Here is a 13913-nt window from a genome sequence, read left to right as displayed (position 1 = left end):
TCCCACCTGGGCCAGGTGAGATCATGAAGCTCCACCCTCAAATACCTGGGCTTTGATCGTTTGCAAAGGATGGGGTCAGCAAGAGACCATTTGGAGGTCCCCAGGAGAGACAGGGGTGGCTGGAAAATGGGGATGGACAAAGCTCACTTCAGCTTGCACCCAGAAGCAAAGACACTGCGAAGGACAGACTCAAGAGCTGCTTGTGTTTTATTGGCGATCAGTGTGGGGGCACAGGGGGACACTGATCTTGGGGTGCAGGGGGCAGTGGAAAGTGAAGGAGGTGCTGGAAGCTTGCTGATTGGATCTTGACTTAGCTCATACTGCAAGGGGAGGGCGCGGGACCCCTCCTCTGACTTCCAACGTAGGGCTTCCCCTTGTCACTCTCCTAACCCCCCTGCGACCCAGAATTTTGAAGGCACCTGGGATGTTCCAAGAAGAGCCAGGAGGAGGAAATTGGTTATTAATGCCTGGGTGTAGGTGAATATTCCCCCAGCTGCCTCCTGGGTACCAATCAGTAGTTCCCCAGCTGGAACTTGGGTATTGATTATTGATGCCCCAGATTCCCACAGGGTGTGGCAGGGGCCTGGTTCCCCACCCAGTTCCAGGACCTCCACCTCCCCAGGACACACTCGGACTCAGGGCCCCCCAGGGGTGACCTGGCAGAAGTGGCTGTTGAATCCTGTTGATGAGAGACCAGGGTGGGTGCTGGGCGAGGATTTCTCGCTGGGCTCCCAGCTCATGGGAACAGGGTGCCCGTCTAGACTCAGAGTCCCGGTGGAGGAGTGAAGCCTCAGGTGTAGACTCAGAGTCCCGGTGGAGGAGTGAAGCCTCAGGTGTAGACTCAGAGTCCCGGTGGAGGAGTGAAGCCTCAGGTGTAGACTCAGAGACCTGGTGAGGTAGTGAAGCCTCAGGTGAGGGGCCTGCGGAGTATGCTAAGGAACTCACAGGCAAAGGACAGCACCTCAGAGGGACGGCAGCAGCACTGGAAGGGAAGGACAGCTCTTGGGGCAGAGCTTCCCCCATGTGGTCCTCCACAGCAACCATGATCTGCCAAGGACCCTCTGAGGGCCAGGAATCCACGGAAGGCAGCCGCCCAGATGTGGACCACCTCTGAACCCCAGAACCTCCTGGCTCGGAGCCATCTGATGGAGAAGCATTGGGCTCCCAAAGAACCGTTGCTAAATCATTAGCTCTAGGGTCTGGTTTGTGCTGAGGATGTTGGGGATTGGAGGGGCCAGTCAAGGTAGGTTGTCCAAGCAGAGGCCAGTTTGTCCCCAAGCCTTGGGGATCATTGTCCTCCCCAACACTGATGCTCCGGGCAGAGAGACCTTGGGGGAAAAGAAGAGGAGGCAGCCAGTGACCCAATGCCCTCCTCTGACTCCCTGATTCCCTTGGCTTTGAGTCTTCCATTCCCCGAAGCCAACTCTTACTGCCCCAGGGACCCAAGTGTGCACCATCCTACCTTTACCCCACCCTTAATTTCAGTTCCCCAGAGCCCCTTGTCCCCTCATGCTCAAGGGCCAGGCACAGCCTCGGTACCTGAGAAACGAAGGCAGACCAGGAGCAGGGCCAGAGGAGCCGGGCGCTGTGCCGAGCAGCCCTGCATGGTGCTCAGCTCTAGGATGTGCTCTGGCCCCAGCCAGCAGCCTTTATCCTGTCAGCGGGGCGGGGCAGCAGAAACAGGCTGGGACAGAGGTGTGCAGACAATACATCTCCGCGTTCCACCCTCGCCCCTAATGTGGTCTGTGCCAAGGGGTGCCAATTGCTGGGCGTTCCCACCTGGCTTCTTTCCTGAAGTCCCCTGCCCCTTCCCGACTCGGGTGTCCGGGCTCACAGCTCTTCACTGGTGGCCAACCCTGCCCTTCTGGGCTAACTGCACCTAGCCCGGAGGGCCGTCACCCTGGCGCCCGGCCCCTTCGCTGCCTTCTCACTGCTCCTCTCTCATCGCCCACATCCCTCGCTCTACCCCACCTCCGCTCTCCCCCTCTCTACAACCCCGCTCTCTCCTCTCACCCCCTCGGCTCTCCCTCCACCTCCCTCCTCCCTTCTCCAGGACGGAGCTCTCTCCTCTCACCCCCTCAGCAAAGGCAGCGAGAGTGTAAAGGTGTGGTCCCCGCGGGCTGTGCCCTCCCTCTGGCGGGACTCACCCGCCTGTGAAGGCTGGTGCTGGACCGCAGGCCTGCCATGCCCGCATCTTTCCTGCCTCTTCCGGCCTCCACTGGGCCCCCAGGGCGGTGCCCCTGGGCTGCTCCTCGGTCTCAGGCCTCTGGGCTGGGCTGGCGGGTCCCAGCCTTCCCAAGGTTCCACCGATGTCCCAGAAGCCCACGGAGTCCATGCTGGGGACTCCCGGAGGGCGTGGGGTCTAGCGGTGAGGTCCACTAATGGTAGCGGAGAGGAGGCTTGGGTGGGTAGGGGCAGAGGGGAGGACTCGGTGAGGGAGCGAGGAGAGAAGGCTCCCTGCAGCAATGAGAGCGGAGAGCCCTGGGAGCAGGGTTCGAGAGCCCAGACAGCCTCTGCGGTCATTGTGCTCCTGCTCTGGGGCAGGAGCTGCAGGGATACTGACAGCCCCTGAATGGCCGTGGCGACGTGGGACCCCGAGAGGCACAGGAGAGCGCCACCGAGGTCTAAGAGGACCCAGGACTCCGAGAAGGCACACAGTCCGCCTCTAGCTCACACCGTTTATTGAGGCATCTGCCCAGGGTCTGCAGCGCAGGGCGGGAGTGGAATGGGCCGCTGAGACCCAGGGCAGACCGCAGTGGTTGACCAGGCGGCCAAGAGGGTCTGAACAGTGGTCATTCTCAGATAACGGTGAGGCTGAGCTTTATTTGTCAAAGGGAGAGGGGAGAGGAGGACTCGTCCAGGCATCGGAGTTACTCGGGGACAGTTCGGGGATTCCCAGTCCCCAGTCTGAAGGGGCAGCGTTAGCCAAGGGACCGCGGCTCTGAGGGCAGAGGAGGCTCGGGGGTGGGCACGGGCGGGGAGGGCACTGCCCAGCTGGGCTTCTGCGCAGAGGGAGAGGGGGAGGAACGGGCGCGGCTCCCAGAGCCCGGGGGTGAGGCCAGCAGGGGAGTGCGCCCGCCCCAGCGGGGAGCAGAGCAGCTCTGGGGAGTGAGGAGGGGCCCAGCTGACCCATGCCTGGGCCTCCCGGTCTCCGCACTCCCGCTGCGTGTGCGCGCGCTGCACATGCATGCAGCACAAGTGACTTATGGACTGTCATGAAGCTGTCCCTGGGGCTGGAAGACTTTGGGGTCGGCTATCTGGGGCCCCAGGGGCTTCACCTGGGCCAGGATGTCCCGGATGGAGCGGCAGGGCATCTTCTCAGAGCCGTGGCAGGGCTGGGCACCAGCTGAGGGATCAGGTTCGGGAGAGCCCCTGGGCCCCCGCTCAGTGAGGAGGAGGAGACGGAAGCGCAGGGGTGGCCAGCAGAGCTGGCCTTGCTGCCACAGGGCTGGAGGATGATTTTGCCACTGGACTGGGAGCTGGAGCTGTGGCTGAGTGAGCCCGGGCCCGGTGGGGAGCAGGGCCCCTGGGAAACACTGCCGCAGGGGTGGGAGCCTGGCGCAGAGCCCCCAGAAGTGCTGGGGCTGCTGGGGACTCTGGAACCAGAGAGGGAGCAGGGCCCCCTCACGCCTGCACAGAGCTGGACCCCCCCAGAGCCCACTGGCTGGAACACGATGGCCGAGGAAGCTCCAGAGGGGTAGATGCTGGCGGAGCTGTGGCTGGGGATGATGGGGTTGCTGGAGAAGTACTTGCCCTCAGAGATGGGCGGCCCAGCTGCAAAGGAGGGCACCCCTGGCGAGCCTCTCACAGGGTTGTCTTTGGTGAAGTACCCCACTGGGTAGATTTTGCCCTCACTATAAGTCATGCCCGGGGCCAGGTAACTGTTAGAGGAGCCACCCACCACCTCATAACTGCCATAGGACTTCTCTACAGAGGTGATGGGGGGGCAGGGCTGGCCTGGGAGGCCACCATTGCTACAGGGAGAGCCTTGAACCACTCCAGGGCCGCCAGAGCCGTGCTGCTCCACCACCACAACCACTGGCCTTTGGCCCCCTGACACGGAGTGGGAGCTGGAGGTGTAGGAGCCAGAGTGGCAGACAACGGGTCCCCCGCTGCAGGGAGAGTCAGGGACATCGGAACTACAGGGGCGTAAGTTAGAATTGACCCTTTGGCCACCACTGCCGGACACCCAGGAAGTTTGGGAGACAGAGGAGCTTGAGCCTCCTCCAGACTGGGAAGAGCTTATCACGAAGTGGGTGGAACCACCATTGGTTGGTGGAGCTGGGCCGGACCCCAGCTGGGAGGAGCTGGAGGCACTGTGCAGACTAGAGCCAGACCCAGAGGAGTAGCTGCTCTGGGAATACCCTGTTCCTGGTTTAAACAGCAAAGATCCCGAAGAACCACCCTGGGCCACACTGGATCCGCTGGAGCCACTACTGAAGCTACTGCTGGAGCCACTGCTGGAGCCACTGCTGGAGCCACTGCTGGAGCCACTGCTGGAGCCGCTGGAACCACCACTGGAGCCACTGCTGGAGCCGCTGGAACCACTGGATCCACCACTGAAGCCACTGGGGCCACCACTAGGGCCACCAGAACCACTGGAAACACTGGAGACACTGGATCCGCTGGAGCCACCACTGGAGCCACCAGAACTGGAAACAGAGCTGCTGGAGCCACCCTTCCCAATGAGACAGGGGTCATTGGGGGAAGTGATACGTGTGGGGTCCTTACAGGGGTCTGAGAAGGTCCCAATGCTCTTAGCCAAGGTCCCTGGGGAGGAAAATCATGGTTAGTAAGGGCCCAAGAGCCTTGGCATCCTCCCTCTCCTTTCAGGCCCATCTGCATCGCCTGCCACTCTGATTTCTCCTGCGAGTGGCCCAGGAGAGTCGGGCAGAAAAGGGAGGGAGAGGCTGTTATCTCTAAAGGGATATGGCAGAATAAGGGCAGCTCCCTTTTTCTGGGAGGGGGCGGGAAAGGGCTAGCATCTGCCGGAAAAGAAAAGGAGACTGCAAAGTGGGAGGCCTGGAAGAAAGACACAAGGAGGGCAGAGTAGGACAAATGGCCTACAGGACCTGCCCCAGAGAGACAGCAGGTGGAGACTGAAACCCAAGGTGGGCGTAGATCCCCAGGGAAGAAACCCCAGACAAGACCGTGGGACCAGATGGGAAGAGAAGACACAGACAGAACAACAGCGGACCCAGGAGGGAGGGCAAGGAGCAGAAGAGACACTGAGAAGAGAAAAGGTGGCGGCCAAGGGGCTGAAGTAGAGGGCAGGGCACTTAGGGCCCTGGCTGCTCAGCAGCTTCCCCGGAGGGGCCAGCTTAGGCTAAAGGCGGAAATTCTGCTCCCAACTGCTCGCCGCCCGTGGGGAAAGCTAGGTGGGGGCCGGGATGTGGGGGCATCACTGTTGCTCCAGAACCTGCGGGAACAGCCCCACAGGACAGGCTCTCCTAGCCCAGCCCAGGGACACCAATGGAACCTCCCCCGAGGTTCCCGGCATCAGCTTCTCTCTCCCTGCCCAGCTACCCTGGAGCCATGCCCCCGCCCCTCCCGTCTCCCTCAAGATGCAGAGCCACCTCTTTCCTCCAGGGCTCATCTACCTGTCCTCTGCGGCCCACATCCCCTCCCAGTCCCCAGTGGCCTGGACAGGGCCACACACTTCGAGTCACCAGACCTCCCTGCCTCCCTCTGGCGTCACTGTAAGCGCCGCCGAGTGTGGGTGTGGATGTGGATGTGGGTGTGGAAGGGGCTTGAAGACATCAGCAAGTCCTGCCATGCTATTCCTACCACTGCTCCCCCAGCCGGCCACCAACACCCAGGCTCACACCTGGAACTCCCAAGGCCCTCTTCAAGGAGACACTCTCTGTGCCCCCAACGCCACCCAGCCCACCCCTCCCACAGGCCACGCAAGGTCACGAGTGTCCAGATAACAGCCCAGCCTGGGGTTTGCCTCTGCCGTACTTTCTAGTTGGGCTCCTGAGCCAGTTTCCTAACCTCGGGGAGCCTCGCGCTCCGGTGCAGGGTGGGTGAGAACAGCAAATCTCACTCGGTTCCCCTAAAGGCCGAGAGTGCTAGAGCAGAGTCTGGCCCTGAAAGGCTCTAAAAATGGAAGTGACTGTGACTATGAAATATCCAGTCTTCACCTTCTAGAACTCAGACAGCAACAGACAACTTCTCTATAACCCTCTGGAATTTCCAAAGCACCAACACATGACCACATTTTAGAGCCTCAGAAACTGAGGCTCAGAAAGTTTAAGTAGCCTCCCTGGGTGATGGGAGGGATGGGCAGTGAGGAGCAGCCCCGGGCCCCAGCGTCAGACTGTGGAGCCTTCCCCTTGCTGGGCTCTCCCAGGCTCTAGACAATCCCTCCAACCTTCCCCCCTCTCCCACCCCCTCACGCCCAGGCCCCCCTCCCTGCCCCGTACCTGGCAGGAGGAGGCCAGCCAGCAGCAGGGCCATGGCCCCTCGCCCTCCCACACGCCCCATCCAGGGTGCCCGCGAGGAGCCCATCTTGGACTTCATGGCTTTCTGACTGCCAGCAGCTGAGGCCACCCGGGCCTTTATGGCAGGGCTGGACATTCTCTGGGCAGGAGTCACTGTGGGGAGGGAGGAGCAGGGAAGTCAGTGCCCAGGGGAAGTTGGTGTGGCAGGAGGAGCTGAAGTAATCAGTTGGGGTATCTGCCTACTCAGCAGCCCAGGTGCTGTGGTGCTGGTGCTGTGGCCACGGCCCTGCGGGGTCTGCCCTGGCTCCTCGTTGCCTAACCTGGAACCAGGTGCTCTGCCCCGATAGTGGCCACCCACTCTGGGGCGGCTACTCTCACCATGGGCCCAGTCACCTTCCCCTGTTGGCCTGTTCAACTCCCTATCCTCCCACCTTGCCAAGGGACGTGGGCATTTCAACTTCCCCTCTGCACCCAGTCCCTGCCGCACCCCCCCCACACACACACGCACGCACGCACGCGCACACACACTGCCTGGTTAGCCAGGTTCCCACCCACAGCCTCTGGGGATCCACCACTCTCTCCCAGACACAAAGGTATGCACCCGGCCCCTGTGCCCAGGTCATCACCGCCACACATCTATCAGTGAGGGAGACTTTTCCTCTCAGAAACGGGAATTTGCCTTCCGAAACCCAGCTCCTTTGACTTCTCCCTTCTGGGGCCTCCAGTGACAGCAAGCTGATCAATGTTTCTCATATCAGTGTTTCTCTCTCCCCCTCCTTCCTCTTTCTCTAAAATAAATAAAAACATATCCTTGGTTGAAGGTTAAAAAACAATACTAATAACCCTGACCATTTGCTCAGTGGTTAGAGCTTCAGCCATGGACTGAAGGGTCCCAGGTTTGATTCCAGCCAAGGGCAGGTACCTTGCTTCCAGGCTTGATCGCAGGCCCCAGTCAGGGTGCGTGCAGGAGGCAACCAATCAATGTGTCCCTCCCACATAGATGTTTCTCTCTGTCTCCTTTCCACTCTCTCTGAAAAGCAATGGAAATAATATCCCCAGGTGAGGATTAAAAAACAACAATAATAATAGACACAGCGTGGAGGTGCAAGAGGGTATAGGGGGGATAAATGGTGATGGAAACAATAAAAGAAAGAAAGAAGAATAAATAAATATATATTTATAGATAATTAATAAGCATTAAGTATATAAAATACAAAAGTGAGTAAGAACTAACTAATTCAGAACAGCTGTCATCACAGAGGAGGAAGACCTGGCTGCCTATTAGCTTGCATAGGGACATATGAGAAAAATTAATAATCATGGTGATTAAGGGGGTTGGGCTGTGGGCCTGGGTAGAGAGTAGTTCATCACTTAATCAGGCCTTGATGTTTGCCATGGCATCATTCTGTCAACTTTCATGAAAGTGTGGTCAGTAGGGTCGTCCCGCTTTCACGGGTCTGGGGTTTAAACACCTGAAGTCAAGATGTTATCTCTAACTTACCCAAAACTCTGTGTCTATGGCCAACAGCCCTGAGTCTTTGTTCCTAAGACTGTGTGATGCTTACCAGAATCTAATGATTAACAAAGGGGGTGGACAGCCAGTACATGCAAAGGTGGAAGAACAAGAAAGGAATGAGGCAAAGTAGTCACGGTGCCATTGGACTGGACAAGGCCAGTGTGAATCAAGAAGACAGAAAGGAGAAACAGAGTTTGTGAATGGTTATGTGGCTTTTATTACATTTCTGTCATGAATAGGCCAATTTTTTACATAAACGTAATAGATAACTTATAAACATAGGAGGAAGCAGAGATGGTGCTTTGTCTTTTTTTTTTTTTTTTTTTTTTTTTAACATTCTAAAATAAATGATGTCCCCAATAGAATCATAGGCCTTAATGAAACCTCAGAAAACATTTTCCAGTTATCCTTGGACTATCTTTGTATTACTCTCTGATTTAGAATTCTCTGTCTCTCATAAGAATCTCCAGATTTTGGAAAAAATTACCAACCAAAACACTGATTTCTCGTCATCTTTTAGTCAAAGCTTCTTGGGTGGCCTTCAGAGTAGAACAGAGTAAATACCAGAAGGTGTGTATTTCCCAAATCCTGTTGACAAGAAAATCTTACTCATGGGTGCAATTCAGGTAAGAGTAGGAAAACGCAGAGAGTATCCTAGGAACCGCTGCCTTCCTCTGCTGATCTCTTCAACACAATGTCCGATATTATCATCTTAATAGTTCATGACAACAGCAACAAGAGTAGCTACCACTCATTTTATTTTCACAATGTTTCAGACTTTAAGAATTCAACATGAATAAACTCACTTAAACCTTACCCCACTCCTATGAGCTAGGTACTATAACGATCACCGTTTCTGATGAGGAAACCAAGGTTTCAGACATATAGAAATGTTTGATTTTTCTGAGATCGCAGTATCAGTGGTAGTGCAATATAATCCACAGCCTCTTCTCTAAACCACTTACAAGCTCATTAAACCAGTCATACTTCTATACATTTTACCCGGTCTTATTCATGTATCACTACATCATTCATCTGACTGGTGATTCCAAACTCAGCTCTTTTCTGCTATGCTTCAGTGAGAGGTGCACTAAGACCCTCTAACTAACAGAAGCTCACTGACGTATACGCAGTTTGTACAGTGGGTGGTCCCAGGTGAAGAAGGGTGCAGGATCCCCAGTATCAGAGCCTCCCACTCCAATAAAAGAAAGCATCTCCCATCCCTGAAGAGATTCAGGTTTGATGACTGAGGAACAACAAATAAATAATAACGTGACTTAAGGACTTCATCTATGTTACACACTATTCAATAGAAACTTATCCATCTGGAACTGATTTCAAAGGTCCACTCCTGTAGGAGGAAGTACCAGCTTCTTTCTCTGACCTCTAATTAGGCCACTCTCATCTTGTTTGGAACCATTTGTTCAGCCTGCCTGGCTCTGCATTGTGAGCTCTTTGAGAGGCTGATTCTTCTAGAAGTCCCAGGCTCAGCTCAGGGTCCCTGAGGGTCCCCTGAATGTTTGCTGAATGAATGATTTCATATTTACAAATTAAACTAGAGGAAGGTCAATGAATACTAAAGATAATTAATGTGCAATTTCAAATATGGAGATGGCTGAGGGGTAAACTGATAAGAAGACTGTAATCTCACAGTCAGTATTAAATAGCTCACAAAACACTTTGGTGTGGACATCATTATATTTCATGTTCACTATAACATTAAGAATTAGCATGCGCCCAGCCGGGCATGGCTCAGTGGTTGAGCGTCGACCTAGGATCCAGGCGATCAGGGTTCGATTCCCGGTCAGGGCACATGCCCGGGTTGCAGGCTCGATCAATGACTCTCTCATTGATGTTTCTATCTCTCTCTCCCTCTCCTTTCCTCTCTGAAATCAATAAAGGTATATTTTAAAAAAGAAAAAGAAAAAAAGAATTCGCATGTTATCGATCAGGAAACTGAAGAGAACTAGCTAGTGATACAACCTTACTCAAACATAATTGATGGGAGCCAGCTAAACTAATCACAAATATTCTTTCCAAGATACAACAATTTGCAAATTTCAACACCAATTTCTGTATTGTTTAGATATGTTTCTGCCAACTATTTCTTTTTTCTCTCCCCAATACCCCTCACTTTCACTACTATAGAGAAAACTGAAAGGAAAGAGCCTTAAGGCATGGGTTCCAATCTTGGATTCACTAACCACATGGCCCTTTCTTTTCCCTCTAATATTCATACTTCCCAGGTATTTCCAAGGGTTGTTGAAGTATTGATTAAAGTCATGCATGTAAAATATATCATAAGTCTTAAAGCATTAAGAAATGAATGTTGTCTTTTAACGTGTGACTTTTACATTGCAGGCAATGTCCAGGGCACCATTAAGTAATGATTCCAGTTTGAAGGAATTGTCAGGAACAGCAAATCTGCTGACCACAAGTGGTTCAGAGCTGGCCCAGAAACCAGTGTCCCCTCCTGGAGAAGCAAGTACCTCTGGACAGCACTCTAGACCAAAATTGGGTAAGAGAAAATAATTTGGAGGTTTCAGTTCCACTAAGTCCTCTAGAAAGGCTGATAAGTATGGCTTATGTATGTGGGGTAGACTGCAGAGGCCTGGATTGAAGCTGGACTAAGCTGAGACAGAAGGTAGCACTGGAACTTTGGGCAAATCTTATAAACCCTGAGCTCCTGAATGCTCATGTGTAAAGGGAACATAAGGATACAGAACTCATATATTGTTTGAGAGCATTACATTATATTTAAAGTAACTGACACATGCAAGTTTTCCAATAAATCCATCTGTGATAATAGCAACCATACTTTCTTGGTGCTGTACGCCCAAGCCTTTACTCAATACCTAACCCATAATGTGCCCTCAATAAATATTTTATGAATGAGTAAAGATTGGGAAAGATTTTCCCTGATAATGGGAAAAACCTAGAAACTAAAATTGAATCCATCTTTGGTAGTCTTTGTGGAGCCTTAGTCTCTCTTACTTAACAGAGGAAAATACCAAGAGTATATAGAAGAACAGGTAATAATTTTTTAAAAATATATCTTTATTGATTTCAGAGAGAGGAAAGGAGAGGGAGAGAGATAGAAACATCCATGATGAGAGAGTCATTGATTGGCTGTAGCCCGCAACCTGGGCATGTGCCCTGACCGGGAATCGAACCCTGATCGCCTGGATCCTAGGTCGACGCTCAACTGCTGAGCCACACCTGGCTGGGCAGAACAGGTAATAATTTAATGGGAGGAGATTGTGTGTTTTCTGACAAAACAGGGACCAACACTCCACACCCCACCCCCCTCTCTCACCTGCTCTTCTCCAACTTAGAATTCAGGAGGAAGGGGATGGAAGTGAAGATGCACAGCTTACAAGAAAGAAAGGGCCACATGTACCAAGAGGTCAGCGAACACCCAGGACGGCGACTACCTCTGTAAGTGACCCTCACCAAGAAGCATGTTATAGCTTGATACAATAATTTCATCTGGTCATTGGGTGCCCAAATCATTCCTTTCCTCTAGTGACCTGGAGTACAGGATTGAGGCTCAATTATGTGAGTGCCTGGGTTCTCTCTGAAACTCTTTACATCCAGGAACATGCACTACACCTTTCCTGATCCCTGTTCCTCTTGCTTCCAGATTGTGAGAAGTGTCAGAACTTCTTCATTGACAGCTGTGCTGTGCATGGGCCCCCTATATTTGTAAAAGACAGTGCAGTGGACAAGGGGCACCCCAACCACTCAGCCTTCACTCTGCCCCCTGGGTTGAAAATCAGACTGTGAAGCATCCCCGAGGCTGTGCTTGGAGTGTGGAAAGAGGAATCGGATCTGCCGGTGGGTCTGCACTTTGGCCCTTATGAGGGCCAGATCACAGAAGATGAAGATGCAGCCAACAGTGGATACCCCTGTCCTCTGGCTTCACACATCCCTCCTGTGGTTTGGTGGGACCCCACCTTCTACATGCTAGATCATGGGTGGGCATAATATGGTTAGCTCTGTGTGCTGAGTGGAGTTTGTATGAACAGGGAGCTCCTGTTTGAGGATCAGACCGTGAGTGGGAGCAAGGTGGTACAGACACAAAGGAGCGGCTCCTCCCTGTGAGACTCCTGCTCTGAGTGGACAAATGGACTCAGACATATAGATTATGAGTCAGAAAAATATCGTGTGGTCACCATCGACAGTTGAATCCCCATGCAGGCTGAAGGAACCCTAGCCCTAATGCTAACAACCCTAAACCTAGCCCTAGCTCTAAACCTAGCCCTCACCCTCGCCCTCGCCCTCACCCTAGCACTAGCCCATTTCAAAGAATGGATGAATGAATTTGTTAGTCTTTTGCCAATATTTCCCAATCCTTAAGTTTTTAAGAGTGACTGTCCTTATTTTACAATTAGTCTTTATAGGGCCACAGGTGTGGCTCCAAAATATCCAAGCCCACCAAATCTTTTTACCTCCCCAAAACCTCCTCAGTTCCTCAGATTCACATAGATAATTGGCTTTATGAAACCCAGTCCTTGGACCTTTCAAATGCAAATACCTGGTCAAAAACTCTTATCTAGATAATCTTTTAAAATACTAAAATAAAATACAAGTTTCTGGGAGGTGAGCCTTTTTGAAAGGAAAGAAAAAGGAAAAGAAAAAGGAGAACCTTAGCAATCTATGTAAATCAATTTAACTTATTTCAACTATTCCTTTTTAAATTTCAAGCTGTTGATTTAATGTCTTATAATTTGTGGGAGGTGTGCTTTTTGAAACTGAGAGTATGTTTGAAATGTGTTCATAAAACTCAATCTAAAGAGTAGTAATTGCTTACTTTAGAGGGGTCACTAAAATCAAAGGTTTTAAAGAGTTACGAATTTTAATTAATTGGGAAGAAAGTGTATGCTTTGGATAACAGAAGGTATAAGGTACGGAAACATATTTTCAAGGGAAAAATAAAGTGAGTTGTTCTAAAGCTGCTTGTTTCAGAATGGGTAAAAAGGTCTGAACTTAATAACACACTCAAAGAATATAAAAAAGACTGAAGGGAAAATAGACAAATTGATAATCATAATAGATTTAACACACCTCTCATTCAGGGACAGAGCCTACCTCTCTCAGAACCAACAGACGGCCACTAAAACCTCAATGTGATGTAAGAAACTTCAACAACATGACCCGCAAATGGAGTTCAACATTCACAAATAATCCGCTCTACCCCCAGGTTTGCCTGATCACCTGCGCCCGGGTGTTATTCCCAAGGTGCCCACGAGATGGCAGCATTCAACATGCAGGTGATGCCCTCTACCCGGCCGCTTTTCCTGAGCTCCTGCGCCCGGGTGTTATTCCCAAGGTGCCCAGGAGAGGGCAGCAGAGAAACACGCTTGGAATGTCTCTAAAGTGACCGTGGCCAGGGCGCAGAGGGAGCAGAACAAAGGCGCTACACCCTCTGCGCCCCAAGGATCATGATCTCGGGAACTGAATCTGACCGGGGCCTCCTGGGTGAAACGCGCAGGGAATGCTGTTGGCCGAGGGGCTCCCCAACTCCATCTCCACTTCAGGGACAGAGGCCGAGGCCCATGAAGGCAGCCAGTCCGCAGCCAGCTCCATCAGGAACCTCGGTGTCCAGCCTCTGGGCCCCAAAGATGCGACGTCAGGCCGGGCACCAAGCAACATCACGTGGGCTAAGACGTCACGTTGGCGTGATATTGTTGGGGGCAGAGATGTGGATCACCCTCTGTTAACCGTGATTGTGAAATGGGGAGGGCACCTCCTAGGAACAGGACCCTCGTTTAATGATGATTCACCTTACTGACTATAGGGGATTTTCCTACAGACCCCGGGAAACTGCCGGATGTGCTATGGCGCAGCCCACATTGAGCCCACTGAATAAACCTCATTTCAGCCTCAGGACATGTCCCAGTGGCTGCCAGGGCAAGAGGGTTTAAAGATCACTTCCCCCTCAAGGAGACGTT

At 52.6% G+C, this 13913-nt stretch overlaps 2 protein-coding genes across 2 annotated transcripts; both read right to left on the bottom strand.

Annotated features, from left to right (window-relative positions):
• Positions 1–217: 217 nt before the first annotated feature.
• Positions 218–1606, bottom strand: LOC107538491 (uncharacterized protein C6orf15). The gene is made up of 4 exons (XM_087813412.1): positions 1540–1606; positions 907–1328; positions 420–789; positions 218–246 (listed from the first exon to the last, which is right to left on the bottom strand). Exons 1-4 carry the CDS (start codon positions 1604–1606, stop codon positions 218–220), a joined length of 888 nt encoding a protein of 295 aa, XP_087669538.1.
• A 1597-nt stretch (positions 1607–3203) lies between these two features.
• On the bottom strand, positions 3204–6510 carry LOC107538511 (corneodesmosin). The gene is given in 4 exon segments (XM_087829359.1): positions 3204–3373; positions 3376–4371; positions 4417–4770; positions 6426–6510. Coding segments are annotated over 4 exon segments (1605 nt in total).
• Between the last annotated feature and the right edge of the window lie 7403 nt (positions 6511–13913).

This window comes from Miniopterus natalensis, chromosome X (genome assembly GCF_054644295.1).
Source record: "Miniopterus natalensis isolate mMinNat1 chromosome X, mMinNat1.hap1, whole genome shotgun sequence".
NCBI lineage: Eukaryota > Metazoa > Chordata > Mammalia > Chiroptera > Miniopteridae > Miniopterus > Miniopterus natalensis.
The sequence above is the reverse complement of the archived record's forward strand: the minus strand, read 5'-3'. Positions and strand labels throughout refer to the sequence as shown.

Excerpts from the sequence above, each read along its gene's own strand:
- LOC107538491 (XM_087813412.1), bottom strand. The coding sequence starts at position 1,606 with ATGCAGGGCTGCTCGGCACAGCGCCCGGCTCCTCTGGCCCTGCTCCTG. Across the intron at positions 1,329-1,539 it reads GGTCTGCCTTCGTTTCTCAG|GTCTCTCTGCCCGGAGCATC; the intron begins GTACCGAGGCTG and ends TTTTCCCCCAAG. Across the intron at positions 247-419 it reads CTCTTCTTGGAACATCCCAG|ATCAGTGTCCCCCTGTGCCC; the intron begins GTGCCTTCAAAA and ends CTGCACCCCAAG.